A 25,831-nucleotide genomic window follows, 5' to 3' on the forward strand; every position below is an offset into this window, starting at 1 on the left:
CATGTGGACATGGGACCCAACGGGTCCCACTTAGTCTAATATTTAAATAAAACCCATTGATCAAACAAGTGCAATGTGCAGTCAAACCAGGGTACTTAATTCATCCATTCAAATATTGCTGTGAACCAAGTTCCCACAAGGCAGAAGATGCTTGCAACCCTGTAATAGCCGATAAATCTAACCCTTTGATCTTCCATATGCTTGTTGGTACATTTAGGGATCTACATAATTTGTGCTCATAACCCAGGGAAGGCGAGTATTGAACAACATCATGGTCAAGGCTGGAAAAAGAGTCGATCAACTGAGAAGGTGTAACCTTCCCTCTATTGACGAACTGTACACTGCAAGGGCCAGGAAGCAAGCGGGTAAGATCTTTTTAAGAAAGGCAGGAGAGAGAAAACAGGGACTTATAGACCAGTTAGCCTGACATCGGTGGTGGGGAAGTTGCTGGAGTCAATTATAAAAGATGAAATAGCCGCACATTTGGTTAGCAGTAACAGGATCGGTCCGAATCAACATGGATTTACGAAGGGGAAATCATGCTTGACTAATCTTCTGGAATTTTTTGAAGATGTAACTAGGAAAATGGACAAGGGAGAGCCAGTGGATGTAGTGTACCTGGACTTTCAGAAAGCATTTGATAAGGTCCCACATAGGAGATTAGTGGGCAGAATTAGGGCACATGGTATTGCGGGTGTAGTGCTGACATGGAAAGAAAATTGGTTGGCAGACAGGAAACAAAGAGTGAGCATTAACGGGTCCCTTTCAGAATGGCAGGCAATGATTAGTGGGGTATCGCAAGGTTCGGTGCTGGGACCGCAGCTATTTACAATATACATCAATGATTTGGATGAAGGGATTCAAAGTAACATTAGCAAATTTGCAGACGCAAGCTGGGTGGCAGTGTGAACTGTAAGAAGGATGCTATGAGGATGCAGGGTGACTTGGACAGGTTGGGGGAGTGGGCGGATGCATGGCAGATGACGTTTAATGTGGATAAATGTGAGGTTATCCACTTTGGTAGCAAAAACAGGAAGGCAGATTACTATCTAAATGGCATCAGGTTGCGAAAAGGGGAAGTACAGCGGGATCTGGGGGTCCTTGTTCATCAGTCTATGACAGAAAGCATTCAGGTACAGCAGGCAGTGAAGAAAGCAAATGGCATGTTGGCCTTTATAACAAGAGCAGTCGAGTATAAGAGCAAAGAGGTCCTTCTGCAGTTGTACAGAGCCTGAGTGAGACCACACCTGGAGTATTGTGTGCAATTTTGGTCCCCTAATTTGAGGAAGGACATTTTTGCTATTGAGGGAGTGCAGCGTAGGTTTACAAGGTTAATTCCCGGGATAGCGGGACTGTCATATGCTGAGAGAATGAAGCAGCTGGGCTTGTACACTCTGGAGTTTAGAAGGATGAGAGGTGAACTTATTGAAACATATAAGATTGTTAAGGGTTTGGGCACGCTTGAGGCAGGAAACATGTTCCCGATGTTGGGGGAGTCCAGAAACAGGGGCCACAGTTTACGAATAAGGGGTAAGCCATTTAGAACAGAGACGATGAAACATTTTTTCTCACAGAGAGTTGTGAGTGTCTGGAATTCTCTGCCTCAGAGGACGGTGGAGGCAGGTTCTCTGGATGCTTTCAAGAGAGAGCTGGATAGGGCTCTTAAAGAGAGCAGAGTCAGGGGATATGGGGAAAAAGGCAGGAACGGGGTACTAATTGGGGATGATCAGACATGATCACATTGAATGGCGGTGCTGGCTCAAAGGGCCGAATGGCCTACTCCTGCATCTATTGTCTATGTAAATAAGTAATTTTCACAATCTGAAGTTCAAGATCATCTTTAATCAGTGCCCATATTATAACGGTACAGCAGGTCGTTAGCTGTTAGTTCATCATGACCACTTCCAAGACTGACTAGTGTAGGAAGTGGGCATTAGTATGAATCATACAGTAAGGTGGTATTAGTGTTGCTATACTACTATGATTGGTTCACATGCATAAACCAATCTACATCCTTTCCCCTAAAGAATGAATATAGTTAATCACACTTGCCGCAAGAATTCAAGCATACTCGCCATATCTGTCAGGCGGTCTACTAATACGGCACGAACGCGTACGGAACAAGTCCTCTCCCCCTTTGCCAGAAAAATTAGGAGGAGGTGAACCCGGAAGTGAGAAAGCAGCAGGGGACACCCGTGGTGACCGACAGGGAGAGCATGCGGGAGAGATAGTTTTGTTGTTAGTCATAGCTGCCGGTGGTGGTGGGGTAAGGGACATGCTGGAACTGGTGGTGGCCACGGCAGCAGACGGCTGGAAAAGTAGAGGTGGAGCGAAAGGATCAGCTGGTGGGGTGGACATGGCTCCTTCACAGCCAGCAAGTGTTGGCAGCTCCGACGGTACAAGGCGCCATCGATGTCAACAAGGTAGGATTGGGGTTCTTCAGATGGGCCGACAACGCAACCTAGACGCGAATGTCCCACAGTAGTTTGCAAACAAACGAATTGGCCCGGAAGTAGTGGCGTAAGTGATCTGCTGGACTTGTCATGAGATCGTTTCTGTATGCTGTGTTTCTCCTGAATGCGCTTCTGGTTCGTAGCTGGCTTCAGCATCTGTGGCACCAGCTTCTGCTGGGCGGTCGTTATCGGAGGTCTTGTCATCCTGGACATCAGTCGCTGGGCTGGCGAGCCCAGGATCCCGTCTCTAACAATGTTCCTGAGGTTTAAGAGGTCGAGGTACACGTCTGACTTGGCTAGGTGGGCGCGTTCCTTTAGCTGTTTAGCGCTTCTGACGGCTCGTTCAGCGAGCCCGTTACTTTGTGGGTATTCGGGGCTGCTCGTGACGTGGTGCAAATTCCATCGGTTGGCAAAGTGTTTGAAGGCGTGACTGGTAAATTGTCTTCCGTTGTCGGTCTGCAAGCGGACAGGTGAGCCGAATGTGGAGAAGTGTTTCTGTAGCTTTTGAATGACCATCTCTGATGTGATAGAAGGCAGTAAGTCAAGCTCGAACCAGTTAGAATAGGAGTCAACTAGGACTAGATAATGTTTACCGTGCCACTCGAAAATGTCTGCCGCCAGCGACGTCCAGGGCAGTGCTGGTGGAGGTTGTTGCAGCAGGGGCTGTCTCTGTTGGTGCGGCGCCAGGCTGTTGCAGATGGGGCAAGAGGCCATTTTGTCCCGTATGTACTTGGTTATGCCAGGCCAATAAAACATATTCTGTGCATGGGCCAGCGTGGCATCGGTGCCTGGGTGGCCGCTGTGTGCCTCTTTATAGTGTTCGTCACGTAATGATGAAGGGATCACGACTTTGTGGCCCTTAACTATGACACCGTCCTGTTTTACCAGTTCATCACGGACTAAGAAAAACGGCTGCACCTCCGGTGGTGTGCTGGTTTGTTTGTCTGGCCAGCCTCTCTTGATTATGGATGAGAGGAGCTGGAGGGTGGCGTCAGCGGCTGTGTGTTCGTCTAGACGGCGCAATTGTTTTGTGGGAACAAAGTCTCCAACTGGAGGCATGGGTTCGCATCCCACTTCTGACACCATGTAAATATGTAATTTCCACAATCTGAAGTTCAAGATCATCTTCAATCAGTACCCATATTATAACGGTACAGCAGGTCGTTAGCTGTTAGTTCATCATGACCACTTCCAAGACTGACTAGTGTAGGAAGTGGGCGTTAGTATGAATCATACAGTATGGTGGGGTTAGTGATGCTATTCTACTATGATTGGTTCACATGCATAAACCAATCTAGTCTATATCTCTGACCCCTCTCACCCTGGCCACAAACGCTTTGAATCACTTCCCTCTGGAAGATGACTCCAGACTGCCAAAGCTGCCACACCGACATAAAAAGTTTTTTTCCCCACGAGTAGTAACAAAAAATCTGTAACCTCCTTTTGCTCTGGTATTTTATTTAATTCACATGTTTTATCGATAATTCACATGATGTTCCTAACTGTCACTGTATGTCATGTTGTCACTTGCAGGCAGAGCATCAAGGCAAATTCCTTGTATGTGAATACTTGGCCAATAAACTTATTCATTCATAATGAAATATATGGTTTTTGTTTCCAATTTGCAAAAGGCTCCAGTCATCATGCCCGAAATAGCAGCTGAACATCTACATTGCATGGTTTACGATCCAATTCAATGCAACTCCCATACAAAATTGACTTAAACCAAAATAAAAACTATTATGAATGGTGCACACTTGGATTTCTTTTTCTCTCTCCAAAAACATATATGATTGTAATTATATGGAAAAAATGAAAGGTGGAATGCATGAATAACGATTTCACAACTGGCTGGGGAATGTGGGGTGTTTTATTATCAACAGTTTTAAGAAGCATAAATAAACGGCAAGAAACCAAAAGAACAAACATTGAAACTTTGCTGGTACTAGTAAATACAGCCAATTCCTCTTTTCTGCATTGTCAAATTCATTTAAAAATAAAATAATGGCTCAACAAGGAAAGATTTAAACAGATAACTATATTTACAGGCAACACCAATGTCACCTACACAAGATATATAAGGAAGCAAAATAGTAGTAATCCCTCCCCAGAATCCAAAGAAATAACATCATGGCTTTAAAAATATTTAGTAATTTATTTAACCAATATATAACAATACATATACAACTGTGTCTCATAATGAAACACAAGTGCCAGGTTATGTTCTACAAGTGATCTGAAGGAGATCATTGCATCGGACAGGTAAATAAATAATTTGGATCATAATTGAAATTTAATTTTAATTCAGTTTCATTTTATATTCTACTAATGATTGAAAATGGAAATAATAATTATTTAATAAGAGCAAGTTGATGCTTTGCACTGCAAATTATAGCAATACAGCAACTTAAATAAGGAAAAATAGTTTCAGCAAAATATGCCAAGTTACCGTACAAATTCTCAACAAATTGAACTGGAAGAGCATTTTAATATTAAACTTAGAACACTTTTCATTGATAGTTTACAATCATACTTTAATTATTGGTATGTGGAAATTCAGCCTGGTCAGAGATGTCTACAATTTGATTGCAAGTGCATTGCTCTGTTTCCTTAAATAGGGATTTTCACAACTACAGAAACAGAATGATCTATATATGCTTTAATTTTAGTTAATTGTATTTCAATTGGTCTACCTTGTTAACCTTCCATGGAATTCAATTAGATTCAGGTTGGCATCTGCAATGTTTTCTCTTCGATGAGATACTAAATGCAACTGCAGACAAATTCATGGCCAATTATCCCTTTTCCAAATGGGTATTTATCCTCACTTTGATTTGTCTGGTAGCTTAGACATGCTAGTTAATTCAGAGAAAGTTTGAGGTATCATAATCAACTAATACTACAATGCTCTTTCATTCCCACTCCACTAAACAAAGAACAGGTAAAACAAAACAAAAAAACCCATCAATCAACTTATTTTGGGGTTTTCTTTTACACAAAGAAAATCAGCAGGAAACAGAGACAAATTGCAGTTTTAAGATGGTTGTGAATCAATTCAATGTATGCCTTTCATCAGGCTCTGCAGATCAAACATAAAACTACAGAAGGAAATTACAAGGTGACAGATGAAAAGATTCAAGGATATTCTCGAAACGTATTGAAAAAAATTGCAAAATTCCAAGTGAGTCTTCAGAATCCATGACCATTTAGAGTGCAGAAGAAACACTTGGAGGTACTGTTACACTATATTGATGTATTAGTAGCACAAAGAAGCCAGGTGTAGATCATGGAAGAAATCTACCACCTCACAATCCACCCACCTATACATTATTACCCCCCCCCCCCCCCCCCACCCACGCACTTCCACTCCAACATTGGGACTCTTCAGTGTCTCAAAATCCAAAGAAATGCCATGGGAACATATCATTATATTCCCAAGGGATCTCATTCAGAGAGAAGGAATTGTTCTGGCCAAGCTAACAGATTACACAACAGTTTTTAAATGTTAATGCACAAAACAAAAATAGACTAATATACAACCTTCACAAAAAACTAAATGTTTAATTTTATTTCCAAAGCAACTATTTGTAATGTTTTTGGTGAGATTGGCACAGAGGTTAGGAGCTTCTTCTTCTAAAAATAGTATTTACAAAAAATATGGAGGCACTTTAAGAAGAATTCAAAAATAACCAGTAGTGAAATTAGTGCAAAAATGTCAAGTAAAATGCATTTCTTCATGGAATAAAGTCTACTTCTAAAGAGTATGCATGTTTCATTTACATACTATCAAACATTTAGCAAATAAGATCTGCAGATTTGAATTTATCACATAATATACATTTTCCTTTGAACTTTATTAAAGCCGTTGGAGAATTTCAGCAGCATTTCCCATACTCACAGATGTGCCTTAACGAAGGTTCAGAATATAAACACTTATTTCCATACCATTTTTGTTCGATATACAGATGGATTATTAGTTGAAGAAAGAAAATTCACTATAGTATTTCTGAAGCTTGGTGCATTCTAAAAGATTATCAGCTACTGTCAAATTGTTTACTTTCTGAATTCAGAAATAAAATTTAAAAAGCATCAGCAAATGCTATCACCAACTAATCCACTTATTTTAAATCAGCATTTTAAAAATACTTTACAAATAGAATTTCCTATTATTCACAAATTATATAGCTCAGCTTCGGAACAAAAATGGATCACGAATATTCACAACAGGTATTTTCATAGCCGAAGAGCCAGGTGTATTTCCAGTTTTCCAGAATGCTGCATTACTAGGATTGCCCAATGGTGGGTTAGGAAAAACCCACGAGTTATCATCAATTGAGCCCTTTCTACAAGAAACTTTTTCTTCCAATGCAGCACTGCCAACGGGAGTGGGCCTTGAGTTTGCCCATGGTACAAGGAACTCTCCTTGGTCACAAAAAGGCGCTGTATCCTGATGAAAATGGTGAGTTGTGGCAAATTTTGAATTTTTCTCATCGGCCTCCTTTGATGACGGATGCAGTGCCTGATACATTGCCCCCGAAGAATTCAGCTCCAGTTTTCCAGAGTCAAGTGACAGGTCATCTAGGTTTTGAACTGAGTAGGTAGAAAACAGAAAAACATTAATTACAAAGCAATTTTAATCAGTCGATTTTTATTTCATTCCCACCCACAAGCCTTTAGAAATTTTCAATTTGACAGAAGAGATAAGCAAATGTTCTGCTTGCAGCTGTATGAAAGAAAACATTTTAAAATATCAGACATATACATATCAGACATATACAATGTATAATTGAAATAAACTTTGTTTAATGGGATAGAGTAAGGTCCCTTTAAATCAAATTCCATATATAACTGACAAAAATATTAAAACAAGTTAAATATTGGCAAGACTTTTTTTTGAGCGTTTGATGGTGAAAACAAAACCTAAATCAGGTTTTTTTTTCATAAAAGGGCCCTTGCTGACCCTTGCTGTGCTCATCTTCATCAACATAGATGAGTTGGGCTAAAAAGTCAGTTTCCGTGCTGTGTGACTATGTAAACAGGATTCTCAGAGGGTTATAGGATTTAAAAAACAGTGACATTGAGAGGTGCTAGAGGGCAAAAAGAAAGTTGTTTGGGAAAGGATCGTAGATTTTTGGATAAACGAAACTTATGTTGGATAGAAGCTGAAGAACTGGCCAGTAGAATTTTTAGAATGTTAAATGCTTAAGTACAAACCCTTACACGGAGGCAGGGGTCTTATTATAGAGGTGGAAGCAGATGGTGCAATGGATAGGCAATAATGATATTTTGCCAAAACAAAATGAAAAGTACAGATGTCCAAACTACCAAGCAAGAAGATTTATTTTTGTTAACCAGGCCTATAGATGGAAGTCAGGATTAACAGAATAAAGGTAATGGTTATATTGCTCAGAATGAGTCGTATATGCAGTAGCAATAGACAAGGTGCCTGATGAAAGGTTTGATGGGTTTTGCTGAAAGGTTATCCAGCCAAAATATTAAATCTGCTTCTCTGTCCATAGACGCTCCCTGACCTGATGAATATTTAGTGTTTCCTTTTTAATGGTTTAATTCTAACTGAAATAATGGGGTTTCACAATCCTAGGATAGGGGACTGTAAAAACAGGATAAAACCTCATTGAATGAAGCAGTATGTGAAAGACAAGCAGTACACTGCTCCAACAAGCACTTTAAAATTCATGGCACTTATTCATCGTAAGTTGTACAAAGCAGCTCTGGATCATCTCTTCGCCTAGGATTTTGCACCCTTTATCATGGAGCCACAAGGTGCCAAGAGGATCTTTACATCTTTACCCCCAGTCCAGGTCAAAAGGGACTCGTGTTGTGCAGTGAAGAAGATGATCCAAAAGGGTGCCTTGAGGGACTGGAATGGAATTTTAAGTCCATCTCCTCTCACTTTCAAAAAGCAGCAAAGCTGAAACTGAATCAATGAAATGCAAATAAAATTTGCAGTGAGATCATGTGCCGTGATGATGGGAGATAGCACTCTCCTGCAGTCCTGAACTTTGTCACTGTAAATAAAACTTATCACGTGTGTTCACCCCACTGCACGTGTTGGTGTGGTTTCACTGCCGAACTCGATAGCATCCCTGTCGAATTCGATAGCATATCCTCTAAACCTATCCTATCCATGTACCTGTTGTGATGGTACCTGCCTCAACTACCTCCTCCAGTAACTCATTCCATATACCTACCACCCTTTGTGTTAAAAAAGTTATCCCTCGGGTTCATATTAAATCTTACCGTCCTCACCTTAAACCTGTGGTTCTTAATCCCCCTACTCTGGGTAAGTATGCATTTACCTTAACTATTCCACTTTTGACCTTGTACACTTCTTTAAAATCACCCCTCATCCTCATGCGCTCCAAGAAATAAAGTCCTAGCCTGCTCAACCTCTCACTGTAGCTCAGGCCTGGAGTCCTGGTAACATCCTTGTAAATCTTCTCTGCATCCTTTCCAGCTTAACAATTAGGCTGTGGGCCGAGGAGCTTTATTCTGCAGTTTCGTGACCCAAGTCACCAAACTACATGAAATTTTGACATATTGTGTAAAAATTTTATTTAAATCACCCCTGAAACTCGATATGAAGAAGACATGCACATTTTTATTAAATTAGAGAAAAACCGGAAAAATGTCGGGTATTTTTTAGTCCAATCAAAGCACGTTTAACATTGAGTTGTCTGCCAGTTGGCCAATCACGCGCTTTGTTTCAGGCTAGCACACAAAATGGCTGAGGGGGCTTCACAGATGCCTGTTTTACTGGAGATGTGTTGTTCTGTGGAATAAATGTCGTGGAAACTTGCAGCAGGTATTTGTATTTAGTGGGAAAAGCATTAAAAAGGCTGAAGAAAGTGCTGCGAAGTGGATTAAAGTGCAAGAAAGCCTTCAAAGTCCCTGCTGATGTGCTGGAACACAAAGAAGGCCCCCATGAATCAACTCTAACTAAAAGGTAAGACTAAAGTCTGAATTTATGAAAATCTATCTGTATGGACTTTAATTAATTTAATTGCACCATTTTATAATGTGAATAAATTAATTAATTAATTAATTAGTTCCTTATTCATTCACTCACTCACTCACTCACTCACTCACTCATTCATTCATGAAATTGAGGGCCTAAACTATAACACTGTCAATTAAACATTGTCACTAATGCCAGCCTGTAGTAGAGTAATAAGTCTTTAACAGCTAATCTCGGAGCTGCCTGCGAAAACTTACCGGGAAAAAGTGCTTCGATCGCGGGGCCTAGGTACTCGCGGTAAATAGCGATCGATATCCCTCCATTTTTCTCCCGTTATCGGGGTCTGAAAACGACCGCTACAGACGGCACTATGTACAGCCTACCCCCCCCCCCCCCCCCCCCCGCCCGCGGAGATGATCCGTGGCTCCGCGATCGTGAATCGGCTGCTTATTAATTGAGACCGCGGCTTCACTTTACCGCGAGTACCTAGGCCCCGCGGTCGGAGCACTTTTTCCCGGTAAGTTTTCGCAGGCAGCTCCGAGATTAGCTGTTAAAGACTTATTACTCTACAACAGACTGGCATTAGTGACAATGTTTAATTGACTGTGTTATAGTTTAGGCCCTCAATTTCATGAATGAATGAATGAATGAATGAATGAATGAATAAGTGAGTGAGTAAGTAAGTGAGTGAGTGAATGAATGAATAAGGAATGAATGAATTTATTCACATTATAAAATGGTGCAATTAAATTAATTAAAGTCCATACAGATAGTCCATACAGGTCTCCACCGCAGCACTTTCTTCAGCCTTTTTAATGCTTTTCCCACTAAATACAATTACCTGCTGCAAGTTTCCACGACATTTATTCCACAGAACAACACATCGGAATCTCCAGTAAAACAGGCATCTGTGAAGCCCCCTCAGCCATTTTGTGTGCTAGCCTGAAACAAAGCGCGTGATTGGCCAACTGGCAGACAATGTTAAATGTGCTTTGATTGGACTAAAAAATTCCCGACATTTTTCCGGTTTTTCTCTAATTTAATAAAAATGTGCAAGTCTTCTTCATATCGAGTTTCAGGGGTGATTTATATAAAAAATGTTACACAATATGTGAAAGTTTCAAGTAGTTTGGTGACTTGGGTCACAAAATCCTATTACTAGACACATTTTTGATGCTCGGCCCACAGCCTAAATAGCTTTCCAACAGGGTGACAAAAACTGAACACAATACTCAAAATGTGGCCTCACCAATGTCTTGTACAACTGTAACATGACCTTTCAACTTCAATGTTCAATACTCTGTCTGATAAAGGCCAATGTGCCAAAAGCTTTCTTGTCCACCCTATCTACCTGTGACACTACTTACTATTTAATTGCACCCTTAGATCACTCCACTCTACTGCGCTGGCCTGTTCCCTGCCATTCACTTGTTAGACTCCCAAAATGCAATACCTCACACGTCTCTGCATTAAACTCCATCAACCGTTCCTCAGCCCACCTCCCCAACTGATCAAGATCTGCTGCAATTTTTGACGATCATCTTCACTAACTACAATACCACCTACATTCGTGTCATCAAAGTTACTAATCATGCCTCGTACGTTCTCATCCAAATAATTTATATAGATGAAAAACAGCAATGGGTCCAGCATTAAACTCTGAGGCACACCACTAGTCACAGTTCCCTTTTGAAAACCCTGATTAATGCTGTTTCCATCTCTTTTAAAAGTATTATTCCAGATTATAATGATTTGTCTCAAACTGTTTTATCTGACATCTGCTCTGTGTCTTCGCCCAACATTTTAACTCTGTCCCATTTTTTTAATCATTCACAAGAGAGAAGAGCTTTGATAAAACTGATACTCATTGACATCAGTTTTTTCAGGGCTACTGCACTCCATACTTGGTCAATGTTTCTGTAATTTCAAGGGGCAATCACTCTCGTTTATCCGCTGAAGTCAGTTGTTTAGTGCATGTCTTGGCTGAAAATGGGAAAACTGTTTTACGACATTATTCCAGATATGTTGTGTATGTTGTGTGGAAGCTCGCAAATCTGAACCATTGATTAAAACAGGCATGAATGTGACAGGTTACTTATCTTCTTTATTTCAAATGGCAAATGATTACTCTCATGCCAAGTATCTCATGGGAGGGTGGTGTCTCTTCTGTTCGACACAAGAAACTGCAGATGTAGTTTAAAAAATTGGGAGACTCAACAATAACTGCTAAATATTCATACTCCTTCTCAACACTTCAAAAATCGAAGTGGACAATGCCTGTATTCAATGATACAGAGTCTCCCACTACTAACAATCTTGACTTTACCATTGCCCAGAATCATAACTGGATAAGCCACACAGATTCTGTGGCAGCACGAATAGGCAATAAGCTTGGTATCCTGATGCCAGTAACTGAGTTTAGTTTATTGTCACGTGTACCAAGGTACAGTGAAAAGTTTTTGTTCCGTGCTAACCAGTAAGAGGAAAGGCAATACATGATTACAATCAAGTCATCCACAGTGTACAGATACATAATAGAGGGAATAATGTGAATAACATTTAGTGCAAAATAAAACTAGTGAAGTCTGATCAAAAATAGTCTTGAGAGTCTCCAATGAGGTAGACAGTAGTTCAGAACTACTCTCTAGTTGTTGGTAGGATGATTCAGTTGCTTGATAACAGCTGGGAACAAACTGTCTCTGAATCTAGAGTTGTGTGTTTTCACACTTCTCTACCTTTTGCCCGATGGGAGAGGAGAGAAGAGGGAGAGGCCAGGGTCCAACTCGTCCTAGGATTATGCTGCTGGCCTAGCCGAGGCAGCACAAGATGTAAATGGAGTCAATGAAAGGGAGGTTGGTTTGCATCCACAATTCTCTGCACTTTTTTGCGGTCTTGGATGGAGCTGTTCCCAACCAAGCTGCGATGTATCCTGATAAAATGCTTTCTATGGCACATCTGTAGAGGTACGTGAGGGTTGTTGGGGACATGCCACACTTCCGAAGCCTTTTAAGCAAGTAGAGTCATTGGTGTGCTTTCTTGGCCATTGCTTCAATGTGGGTGGTCCAGGAGAAGTCATTGGTGATATTTACTCCTCGGAATTTGAAGCTTTCTACCATCTCTATTTCGGCACAGTCAATGCAAACCGGGGTATATGTGCACCGATTCGCTTTCTGAAGTTGATCACCAGCTCCTTTGTCTTGCTGACATTGAGAGAAAGGTTGCTGTCTTGACACCAGGTCACGAGGGTCTCGATTTGTCCGCTATCCTCACTAATTCAGATCTGTTGTTCAGGAAGTCGAGAATCCAGTTGGAGAGAAGAGCACGGACTCCCAGTCCCGCGAATATATTAATGAGCTTGGATGGGATAATGGTGTTAAAGGCAGAGCTGTAGTCTATGAATAGGAGTCTGACGTAGGTGTCTTTCTTATCCAGCTATCCAAGGGGAGAGTGTAGAGCTAGGCATCACCCATAGACCTGTTGTGGCGCAAGGTGAACTGCAGCGGTTAAATTGTTTGGTAGAATGGATTTAATGAGTTGCATAACTAGCCTCTCAAAGCCTCCTGTTAATCAATGGCTACATCCACAGCATCTTCTAATCCTGACCTCATTTTTACAAAGGACGAGAGCTGTAGGTCCACCTCAAAAATCATACACCATCCTGACCTCTAATATTTGTATATACTTGAACTTTTTTCCCAACATTATAGTGGGAGTAACCTTATGAGAAGCACTATTAAGGATAGGCTGTAAATGTAGACCTCTGTATTAGCATCAATGCACTGGCCAATCAAGAGGAGATGCTATTTAACCTAGTTGTTGTTTGCATCCTTCCCATTTCCAAAACATTCACACTGCATTTAGGGCCTCTGCCTCCTCCACATACAAGAATGATGATGTTAAAATAAGTAGTAGTTTCACCTTCTCATAATGAGCAAATCGCAATAGAGCAACATGTCCGTTGTAAGCAGTGGGATTTGTTGTTTTCCACTAGAACATTTTGCATTTGATCAAGAATGATCATTCTACACAGATTCATCAGAATGAGATTAAAGTTTATAAGGTTAATAAACTGGTACTAAATATATAAACATGGCTTGTTTTCCTTTCAGTTGTAGGTCGTGATTCCAAGGACAGCATTTATTGACCGTCTCTAATGTAAGAGAGAATGGAGCAGCTGGGCTTGTACACTCTGGAGTTTAGAAGGATGAGAGGATATCTCATTGAAACATATAAGATTGTTAAGGGTTTGGACACGCTAGAGGCAGGAAACATGTTCCCGATGTTGGGGGAGTCCAGAACCAGGGGCCACAGTTTAAGAATAAAAAGTAAGCCATTTAGAAGGGAGACGAGGAAACACTTTTTCTCACAGAGAGTGGCGAGTCTGTGGAATTCTCTGCCTCATAGGGCAATGGAGGCAGGTTCTCTGGATGCTTTCAAGAGAGAGCTAGATAGGGCTCTTAAAAATAGCAGAGTCAGGGGATATGGGGAGAAGGCAGGAACGGGGTACTGATTAAGGATGATCAGCCATGATCACATTGAATGGCGGTACTGGACGAAGGGCCGAATGGCCTACTCCTGCACCTATTGTCTATAAAGATGATGGTAAACCACTACAGTTTACATGATGCAAAAGGGACTTCCATTATTCTGACCAATCAATGTGTAGGAATAGTAATATATTTCTATACAGAGAACAATACGGAGAACTTAATTGCGAACATTTATTTGCTGCTTTTCTACATCTAGCTGTCTTGCTTGGGAGGTGCTGAAGAGATAGCCCAATCTCTATTAAGGATTAGAGTGCAGCAGGAACTGGAGAAGCGATCTTTAAATGATTTCAGGATTCAATTGAATATAATACAGAGAAATTGGTTTCTCTAGTGGGTGGCACAGTGGTAGAGTTGCTGCCTTACAGCACCAGAGACCTGGGCTCAACCCTAACTGTGCGTGTTCCGAATTTGTACGTTCTCCCTGTGACCATGTGTGGTTTCTCTGGATTTCTGGTTGATCCCACATTCCAAAGAAGTGCAGGTTCATAGGCTTCTGTAAATTGTTCCTATTGTGTAGGATAGAACTAGTGTGTGGGTGACTGCAGGTTTGGCACACTCGGTGGGCTATAAAGCCAGTTTCCACACTGTGTCTCTAAACAAAAATAAATTAAATTAAAAACAAGGCAATATTTCCTTAAAATTAAAACCTGTTCATTTTGGAATGAAAGCAGCCCATTTTGCACAAAAACTGCAGAAGAAATCTGGAATTCACTTTTGTACAAGGCTGTGGATGTTCAGCAAATTAAACATTTTGAAATCAAGTTCCTCGCTGGTCAAGAGCATCAAGGAATATGAAGCACATGCAAGCAAGCTGGAATGAGATATTAACAGCCATAACCTAATAGAATAAAGACATCTTGCAAGACTGAATTTCCATACATTTGTTCCAAGATAACACAAAACTAAAAAGCAGAGTCTTGAACAAATACATCATAAATATTGAATCTATCTTGATATCTTAAGTAATATTGTTCAAATATTTTCCATTTTAAATTATTTCTCTCATGCAAGAAAAAGTATAACAATAAGCATTTTAATTAAATGAATTGTTCCTTTGTGAAGACAATATAATCTTGAAGTAAATTGTAAAAAATTGACAAATGAATCCAGGAAAATATATTTTCTAAAAAATTAACTAATTTAAATAAAAGCACAATGGTTCTCACCTATTTCATGACTAAAGATAAAATGCATTAATGCTCATATGACCAATTCTGCTGTGGCAAGAAACCTATGTTAGTAAAATTGCTGGAATAAAATTAAAATTATGATTTAGCTCCAATGTAGAGCAATTTCGGGCTTTCTTTAGGATAATTTTTAAACATAAAAGCAATTAGTTTTGCACCGACTTTCAATTTGTGGGTTTATTTTATTTTCCTGTAAATTGAAAGATTGAACATCAAAGATGCTACAAAATGGTTTAGGTTGCACATCAGCTTTGTTTGACACGAGTAGTTTGTAGCTTTGGAGGATAAGGCAAAAGGGGAACAAAACAAAGTAGAGAACATTTTGTTGTGCATGAGCAACACCTTTATGTGTGAAGCTTATCAGCAAAAGAAAGCCAGACCTAATCTATATGAAGGACAGACAGTAATTTATATATTCAGACTTAACAGCTTATGAGATGTTGATGTGGTAGTATTTGATAGCAGCTCTTTTATTGGCATGGATGAAGTCAGTGGTTAAAGGTAGTCCATTTCCCCTCCACACACACTACTTACCATTCTTTGTTGAGCTGTGTGTGGCTAACAGTTTTTGCAGAAGCTCAGTTTGCGTTTTTGTCACCAAATGTAAATTAGACATTTCTCTCTTCAGATCCTGGTATGGCTTTTGCAGACCAACTTCTCTAAAATGTAAAAAAAAAAAAATACATTGTTAAAACTAAACTACAAAACAATACATCATAGCTATAAAATGAAATTGTTGTCATGATAAACATTTGGAAAAAAAGTCTCAGGAACAGTACTTCATAATTTTTTTGAGAAATAACTGAACTAGAAGAATTTTTGAGGAGATTATTGGTTGTCAAAAGTATAGTCTATTTTTTTATCCTTATAAAATAAAATAATTTTCAGATATGCTCTTCACGGCTCAAATGTTTACATCATAATACACTCAACAATAGAGAAACAATGGATACATATTTAATTTCTGCAACTCGTTTTCCTTGCCCAAGGCAAGAAAACCCAATATTTAACAATGATTTGCAGTGACCATCCATTTTCTGTTACCTTGGAATCAATTGTAAACATGAATAAATATGTAAAGTACAGATAGAAAATTAAATGTAGTCAGTTACTGAATCAAATCATAGCAGTAATTAGATACAATATTGAGATTAGTTTGGAATCCAGTTTTTAATGTTGTGGATAATTCTACATTTATATTGTGCCTGTTTTACAAGTTTAACTCCTACATTACACATTTACTACAGAGAACGAGTCGCTGGTCTCAGCACATACTCATATACTTTGAAGGGAAAGTAAATAGAAATTAAAGAATAGAAACTGTAGATCCTTAGGGAGTAAAAGAACAGAATCACAAGAACCACAACAGAAATGCTAATTACATAATAAAAATTACTCAGTCAACTAAAATCTGTCTACAAATTTAAGAACAAATCTAAACATTGCACTTCAGTTTCTTCTTCAGTCTGCACCCACTGTTTACTGGAAAGAGGTGATCAAGTTCTACAAACTAGCATTGCTACATCAACAAAGTTTCATCCATATTTAGAAAATCAATTTTTAGTTCACTATCAAAGGACCAAAGCTATTTTCTACCTGCAAGCATATTGAATTTGCTTCCTCCCTTTCTCACAACTAAAACATATTAGAAAGATATAATACGACCAATAGTCACTAACCTCTCATTGTTTATCATAATATAACTATGCAGACTCAAAACATTCCTAAATTACATTGGGGGTCCTTTTGCATTTTTCCAATACCTTAAATCCAAATCCTCCCTGGATTAGGAAAGTCCAATCTATGGACATCCATAGCATCTGGGGGCTAGGTCAAGCCAAGCAGACTTGCTTCCTGCACTGGTTCACTCACGGTCACAGCTATTTGTTGTGATCCTCTCCCATAGTTTTTTTTAATTAATTTCCAATTTATGAAAAAAAAGGTTACGAATAGTTCCCTGCAACGGAAATTTCGTAAGATGGGGATAGCCTGTTGCATGAATTGATCATGGCACTCGAGACAAATTAGCTCCTTAAATCACAATTTATTTCTCTAATGTGCTATAATGTTGTAAACCACTCCATTATTCCATGCCTCAGTAGAACCAGCAAGAAACTAACAGGAGATTCAAGATTCACTACTACAACTACAGAAACTATAGTAAATATTATTTTTAAAAGATCCAGAAATCGGAAATAAAATTTGAAAATGCTCGCAATTCTGAGTGAAGCAGGCTTCATCCATGGAAAGGTAAATAAAGTTAAAGAGTTTGTCGAAAAGCCTCTGTCATACTCTTGCAAACAAACCAGAGTTGTGATCTGATCCAAATTATTTTGTGAACTCCTCAATAATCAGGCAAAAAAAAAATCTGAAATGTTAACTCTATTTCTTTTTCCACAGTTGGTGCCTGGATTGCTGTGTTCCCACTTCCACAAAGTGTGTACAGGTAAATAAATGGCAAGTGGCTGACTTTTTGTGTCTTGTTTTAAGAGCAGTTTTCCTTTTGCCAGGTTTACAAATAAGGTTTTCACAAATGAGATAACATTAAAAAAAGTCAGAAAATTGACTGCCTCCTACTGCTGATACGGTTTACCAAGGTTATTTCAAAGCTGCCAAAGCAGTTGAGTGGGTGCATTATGCAAGATGCACTGTTCTAACCTTTAGAATTGTTAAGAGTGCAAGAAATTCCAAACTAATTCTTAGATCTTCCCTTTGACAGCAAGTCATGTAGGAGGGTCTGGAAATTTTCAAAAACAATAGCATGGTGGCATGGTGGGAGAGGGGTAGAGTTGCTGCCTTACAGCACCAGAGACGCGGGTTCAATCCTGATTACGGGTGCTTGTCTGGACGGAGTTTGTACATTCTCCCTGTGACCTGCACGGGTTTTCTCCAGAATTGTGGGTTTCCTCCTACTACTCCAGACGTACAGGTTTGTAGGCTAATTGGTCTGGTACCACCACTATTCCGCAGAGTAACTGGAAGAACATTCCTGCCTATAGTCTACAGATCATGGTGACGTGTGAACACACACACACACACTTTCAATCATGTGACAGCAAAAATGCATCTTCTTAACGTGGTATATTAATTGTGATCATAAAGTTGGAAGGTCAAAGCTGAAAACACTTTCTTTTTTGTAACTTATTCAAAACTATCATCAATTAAAGAACATAGCAGAGTATTTTCAGCCTCTGTTAATCAATGTGATATACAAATATCATGGAAATTATAGCACAGAAGCCATTTGGCGATTTGCACTGCTAATGCTGTAGTTTTCCAAATTTCAACAGTGACACAAAACCTTTGCATGCATGTCTCCAGTCGACCACAGCTCAGTTCAGCAACACACAGACTTGGGATTACAAGTACAATTCTATTCATAACCGAGTTAAAGGATTATAGTTAAATATTTATAAAAATAGGAAATAATTTGTTGAAATGGACATATTATTAAATGTTTTAAACTAAAAAAATATCAATGGAAGAGAAATTACAAATCTAAAAAGAGGGTCAATTAAAATGTTTCAACTTCTCCAAGATATTTAAATGAGAAATATAATGGTAGAAACAGTAACTGAAAAGAAGCATGTAAACGTTTTTAATGACAATGTAGGATACAAGACAATGCTGATGATGCAAATTCTATTGTTTACATACGCTGAGCAATGCTGCTAAAAAATAAAACAAGGCTGATGAACTCAAAATTATCAAACATTTAACACTCTTGTAATTCAAACGGCACAGCTAGAAGTTGAAGTAAATTTGTTTGATTGAAAGGAGATATCCGCACTTCAAATATTAGACACTGCTCTATAAAACACTAAAAAGCAGCAAGAGGCAAATAGCTTTACCAAAGGTGTACTGAATGCAATATGCTGACATAATTTGATCTATCTTTACACTTTAAATCTTTACAAATATTATTTCACTAAATGGAAAAGTAATAAAATTAGATATTTTCAATGTTTGAGCTCCTTCTAGAGGTAACACATATAATTACCTATGATTAAAAAAAGTTCATTCACCTAATTGCATTTCAAAAATCCCACAGTGCAAAACACAATAGAAAATAGAATACTTCAGAAGTATATTCATTACTGTAAAAAAATATATAGCATCCAATTTGAACACTGCTCATTCCTAAGAATAGCAATATGATAATGAATGGGTAATCTGTTTTAATATTAAATGGCATTCAATAAAACATCACCATTAATTGCCCAGCTCCATCAAAATAGTGCAATGGGATCTTTCACAGCCGAATGAGAGCGCACAAGGGTTTCATTTTAAAGTCCTCTTCAGAAGAGGGAGCATATATATCACTAATGATATGTTTTTTTCACACAAATTCAGAATTGGCAATGTCAAATTTTTTTTGACAGTTAATGTTATTAATCAACAATTACTGCTACAAATAAGTTTACCAGAAACCAATCACAAATCCATCCTATTTTTTAAAAATTGGATATTAATGAACAAGTTATTGTTTTACAAAGATTTGCTTATTCAAAAAAATTTATAGGTTATTGAGTGCAATTCAATTCCAATTATGTCAACTTGAAATCAGGACTTGAACTCGGATTTCAGAGATACCAGACCAATAATGTAAACACTACACAGCTACCATATTTAATAATATTAAATGTATCTACATCTATCTAGGGGGAGGGTCAATTGGTGTTGCAATTGGAAGTGCTGCAGCAGGCAGGGGAAGTGCAATTGGAATTTATTTGAAAGTCCAGTGCTGGGCGAGGCAGCGGAGTGGTGAAATCTTACATTGGGAATGGGTCGAGTTGGGGGACCACGCCTCCCATGCGGGCTACGGGTTAGTGGTGGAATATTGCGTTGGGGTACCAGGCCTCCTGTGTGACAGGGCTCCAGTTGGTCTAGTATACTATTAAAAGTCTTGTTTGTGTGTGCGCGTGTGTGAGATCGTATCTACGCCAAAACGGTACACGGTAGCGCTAAAATGTTTGCACAACGTTACTTAGCTTTTTCCCTCGTCGCCCTTGTCAAGTTTCCTTCAGATTTTATGTTATATTTCACGTTATTGATATTTAAGGTTTAAAAAAGCCAACTTTAAAAAGATTTTCACTGTTAAATCCTTGCTGCCCCAGTTTCCAACACACTTGGAAGTTGCAATCCAGGAACACTCTGTGCTTCCACCAAGTTTTCACCTGAATGGAATCTCACAGTCCTCCACCCAACATTTGCAACAATGTTGCCATCATAGAACACTTATTTGTGTTCCTGGCAACACAGGAGGAGAGGGGCCAGGGGAAGTGGAATTGGAATTCTTCTTGGTTCTTGGTCCTCCAAAATATTCCAAATGGAATTTAAACTGGAGATGGCGGAGGGAGAACTCAAGCAAAAAATGGTTCTTAGAGAAAAAGAGCCACCTTAAATTTAGTTACGTCTGGTTGGATAACTATGGTAGGGTGAAGACTATTCCATGCTTTAATTGTGCGGGGGAAGAATGAATTGCTGTACACATCTATCTTGGTAGCTGGTATCTCAAATTGGATCAAATGCCTCCTGCTCCTAAAAGGTTTGGGTTCGGTGTAGGTTTGGTAATCTATGTCGAGCTGACCATTTAACATTTTGTAAAGACAGGTCAAATGGTGAGCTTTACGTCTGTCTTGGAGAGGGTTCCACCCCAGTGAATTCAGAAGTTTGGTAACACTTGCTCCTCTCTCTCTCATAGGTATTTGTAACATTGGAAGAGCTGGGGAAGTGCAATTGTAATTTTTTTTTAAGTCCAGTGCTGGGGGAGGCAGGGGAGTGGTGGAATCTTATGTTGGGGAACAGGTTGCATTGGGGGACCAGGCCTCTCATGGGGGGGCTATGGATGAGTGGGGAATATTACATGGGGGAACGGGTTGCATTGGGGTCCAGGCCTCCCCTCAGACTGGTCTAGTACATATATAAAAATGAGGTCTGAACGTCACTGACAGAGTATCAATGATAAGACTTTCCAGAATGTCAGAAGTGCATCTTCAAAATGTAAAAGCAATGATTAATTCCATTTTGTTTTCAAGATGTGTGTGCCTGACAAGGACTTACCAACCATCCAATCCTCCTTGGGAAGGTGGTCTGAAGCAAGGTTCTTGAACTATTGCGTTAATCTGGTGAAGGTACATCCAGTATTGTTGGGGGGGGGGCGGGGGAATTTCAGAATTTAGACTCAGTGACAATAAAAGACCAGCAAGGTATTTCCAAGTCAAGAGGATGTGTAACTTACAGATCGTAGAGTGTTCCTCTTCACCTGCTGCCCTTATCCTACCTAGTGGGCAAGTTGGGACGAAGGACCTGTTTCCACACTGTATCACTCTTTGACTCTACCCAACTTCTGACCTACTGTTGTAGTAATGCTATTTATGTGACTGGTCCAATTGAGTTTCTGGCCAGAATATGGATGGTCAAGAGAACCTCAAATGTTAAGGGTAGATAGTTAAATTCCCTCATGTTGGAGATGGTCATCACCTGGTACATTCATGTCATGGGTGACACTTCTACTTAACAGCCCATGTCTGCATTTTAACTTTTTGATCTTTCTTCTTTCAAATTGCCAATAATCATTATAAATAATTGTTACAGTGCCTGTACACAATCAATAAGCTAGATACACCATTAACCCGTGCTCATTGCTTTTGATGGAAGCACAATGCAAAACTTATGCTGGTTTGCAAAATTGCTGCAATTTGTCCCAATATAGAGAAGTATTAATTGGCAATGTGCTCTTCAGAGAGTCAATGCAATGAGTAACTAGAACCAGAAAATCTTGCCTGGACTATTTTGTCACCCTAAGCTTCAAAGGGGAGTGCATTGTTGCTAAAAGAAAATGTGATGAGAATTTAATCAAAAAGTAAACGAAACTGATTATTTCTGCGGTAGTACAACATGGAAGCAAACAGTCGCCAATGTTATGCAATAATGCATTGAAAACTATGGCATAAGAGGTGGAGAGGACCAGAGATGTGGTCTACCTACACGGACCTAAGAACATCTCTGGATGAAATCTGCAAAAACAGCAAAACAATAGACAATAGGTGCAGGAGTAGACCATTCAGCCCTTCGAGCCAGCACCGCCATTCACTATCATGGCTGATCATCCACAATCAGTACCCCGTTCCCGCCTTCTCCCTATATCTTCAAGAGTTCTATCTAACTCCCTCTTGAAAGCAACCAGAGAATTGGCCTCCACTGCCTTCTGAGGCAGAGAATTCCACAGATTCACAACTCTCTGGGTGAAAAAGTTTCTCATCTCCATTCTAAATGGCCAACCGCACATGCGACTTTTCCGGCGACTTTCAGGCACCTGTCATAGGCTGTTGCAGGTCGCCGGAAAATTTCAACATGTTGAAAATCCACCGGCGAGCAGAACAAGGTACGACTCTTTGGGCGACTACTCATGACCATACAGGCTTCACCCTGCGACATGTTGCCAGGGTGTTGCCTGTATGGTCGTGAGTAGTCTCCTCAGTCGCCCAAAGTGTCGTAGTGTCTTTTTGGTCACCGCTGAATTTTCAACATGTTGAAATTTTCACCGACTTTCCACGACCTATGACGGGTGCCGGCAGTCGCCGGAAAAGTTGCATATGTGGGACAGGCCTATTATTCTTAAACTGTGGCCGCTGGTTCTGAACTCCAACATCAGGAACATGTTTCCTGCCTCTAGCGTGTCCAATCCCTTAATAATCTTATATGTTTCAATAAGATACTCTCTCATCCTAAATTCCAGTGTATACAAGCCCAGTCGCTCCATTCTTTCAACATATGACAGTCCCACCATCCCGGGAATTAACCTCGTGAACTGACGCTGTACTCCCTCAATAGCAAGAATATCCTTCCTCAAATTTGGAAACCAAAACTGCACAAAATACTCCAGGTGTGGTCTCACTAGGGCTATTTACAACTACAGAACTCTTTGCTCCTTTACTCAACTCCTCTTGTTATGAAGGCCAACATGCCATTCGCTTTCTCCACTGCCTGCTGTACCTGCATGCTTACTTTCAGTGACTGATGAACAAGGACACCCAGATCTCGTTGTACTTCCCCTCTTCCTAACTTGACACCATTCAGATAATAATCTGCCTTCCTGTTCTTGGCACCAAAGTGGATAACCTCACATTTATCAACATTAAATTGCATCTGCCCACTCACCCAACCTGTCGAAGTTACCCTGCATCCTCATAGCATCCTCCTCACAGTTCACACTGCCACCCAGCTTTGTGTCATCTGCAAATTTGCTAATGTTACTTTTAATCCCATCATCTAAATCATTAATGTATATTGTAAATAGCTGCGGTCCAAGCACCGAGCCTTGCGGTACCCCGCTAGTCACTGCCTGCCATTCTAAAAGGAACCCGTTAATCCCAACTCTGTTTCCTGTCTGCCAACCAATTTTCTATCCATGTCAGTACCCTACCCCCAATAAGCGAGTTCGGTATTCCGAAAAACGCAAGGAATCATAGGATTTGTTAAAGGTCACTCGCTATAAAGAAAAAGCGATTTGTGTAAAAATATATTTAATCTGAGGAATGGGGGTGCCAGGTAGCGGGAAAGCAGGGTGTAACAGCGAGATAGAAGGGGAAGATGCGAGTGGGAGACGGAGACTGGACCGGCGAAGAGACATTCTCAGCAGCTGCACGCACACAGACCCTCGACTCATCCGCAGCCAGGATGGAACCCGGATCCCTGGCACTGCAAGTGCCGCCGAACTGCCACAGGACCGTCCCCCTTTTCCTACTTTTTAAAAAGACAGACGGACTGTAGTCGAGCTGCTGCTGATAGGTGCCGCCACACCACACATTAGTCAAGCATGATTTTCCCTTCGTAAATCAATGCTGACTCAGACAGATTCTGTTACTGCTATCCAAATGTGCCGCTATTTCATCTTTTATAATTATCCCCAGCATCCTCCCAACCACAGATGTCAGGCTAACTGGTCTATAATTCCCTGTTTTCCCTCTCCCTCCTTTCTTAAAAAGTGGGATAACATTAGCTACCCAATCGACAGGAACTGATCCTGAATCTATAGAACATTGGAAAATGATCACCAATGCGTCCATGATTTCTAGAGCCACTTCCTTAAGTACCCTGGGATGCAGACCATCAGGTCCTGGGGATTTATCAGCCTTCAGTCGCATCAGTCTACCCAATACCATTTCCTGCCTAATGTGAATTTCCTTAGGTTCCTCCGTCACCCTAAGTCCTCTGGCCACGAGTACATCTGGGAGATTGTTTGTGTCTTCCTTAGTGAAGACAGATCCAAAGTTCCTGTTCAACTCGTCCCCCATTTCCTTGTTCCCCATAATAAATTCACCTATTTTTGTCTTCAAGGGACCCACATTTGTCTTAACTAATTTTTTCCTCTTCACATACCAAAATTTTACTATCCTCCTTGATATTCTTGGCTAGCTTACCTCCATACCTCATATTTTCTCCCCGTATTGCCTTTGTTGCTCTTTAAAAGTTTCCCAATCCTCTGGCTTCCCGCTCATCTTTGCTGTGTTATAGAACACAACACAATCCTCTGGCTTCCCGCTCATCTTTGCTATGTTACAGACACAACTGTGATTTTAATCCTTGGCACCTGGCTTCAGTTCGACAAGAAATTTAATGACTTCAGCACATTATAAAAATATGCGAATCCATCCTCAAATGCCATATCCCACCAATTGATTAATTCACCACATTCCCATCAATCACCTACCAATAATCTTTATCAACCAGCACTTAACAGTTTTGCAAGCCTCACACCCACATTGCACACACTCTCAGGGCAGACACATTCTCCCACACATGTTGCACAATATCACCGACACACACCTCTTTCTCAGAGGTCGATGTGGAACATAATCAGAGGTAGAATCAATGAGGGATAGATATGGCTACATATTTTGTTTATATGGTGGAGATATTGCTCCCAGTAATAGAGCAGCCACCACTGATCTATTGGCTAGAAAACAGGGACAAAACAATAGCTTTATGCCTAATCCTTCTTCTCACATCCCACCTCCCCCTCAACCACAAACTCCCAACCTACAAGATGCAGATGGTGCAAGCAAACACCTCTTAATACCCTCTTAATTCCCCCTCCACCACTTCCTTCTTACACCATTTTTGTGGTTTACTCTTTTAGATAGCAAGGATCTCCAACCCAGTCAAATAACAGAAGAGCAAGAAAAGTAATGATGAAGCAACACGGTCAGTCATTTAATTTAACACCCCACCAGGTCAGATACAGGTAACATATGTAATTTAAAGGTCAACTTAACGGTGAGATCTGTAGTGGTGAGCCACAAATAAGTTGCAGCCAGGACAGGAGCAGCACTACTTACTGCCTGTTTCCCAGAGAATAAGGTTGCTCACGAGTTCTGCTCCAGTGACCAAGATGATGCAGATGATAGAAAGCAGATCTATACATGCGATGAATACTTGGCCCATGATCTACAGGAGTCACTGTGTCAAAAAGGCAGCCAGCATCATCAGCCAGCAACACCACCTTTTTATTTTAAATTTTTTTTATTTTATTAGAAGTACAATCATATGGCACCAAAGTGCCTAATATATATTTTCATAATGCATTTTATGTACAACTTCTTTTTTTTTTGTTACATTGAAAAAAGATTAGAATAAGAAAAAGAAGTTAGATAGTAA

General features: G+C 40.1%; 1 protein-coding gene across 1 annotated transcript in view; it reads right to left on the reverse strand.

The window, feature by feature from the left end:
• Positions 1 to 4,305: 4,305 nt before the first annotated feature.
• The window catches only part of azi2 (5-azacytidine induced 2), a 61,007-nt gene continuing 39,481 nt past the window's right edge, over positions 4,306 to 25,831 (reverse strand). Inside the window, exons 7-8 of the mRNA XM_033047229.1 lie at positions 15,704 to 15,828; positions 4,306 to 7,043 (exon numbers count right to left, since the gene is read on the reverse strand). Coding sequence (XP_032903120.1) covers positions 6,640 to 7,043; positions 15,704 to 15,828 — 529 coding nt within the window. The 3' untranslated portion in view covers positions 4,306 to 6,639. The remainder of the gene's footprint in view (positions 7,044 to 15,703; positions 15,829 to 25,831) is intronic.

Source organism: Amblyraja radiata, chromosome 2 (genome assembly GCF_010909765.2).
Source record: "Amblyraja radiata isolate CabotCenter1 chromosome 2, sAmbRad1.1.pri, whole genome shotgun sequence".
In the NCBI taxonomy this organism is placed as follows: Eukaryota; Metazoa; Chordata; class Chondrichthyes; order Rajiformes; family Rajidae; genus Amblyraja; species Amblyraja radiata.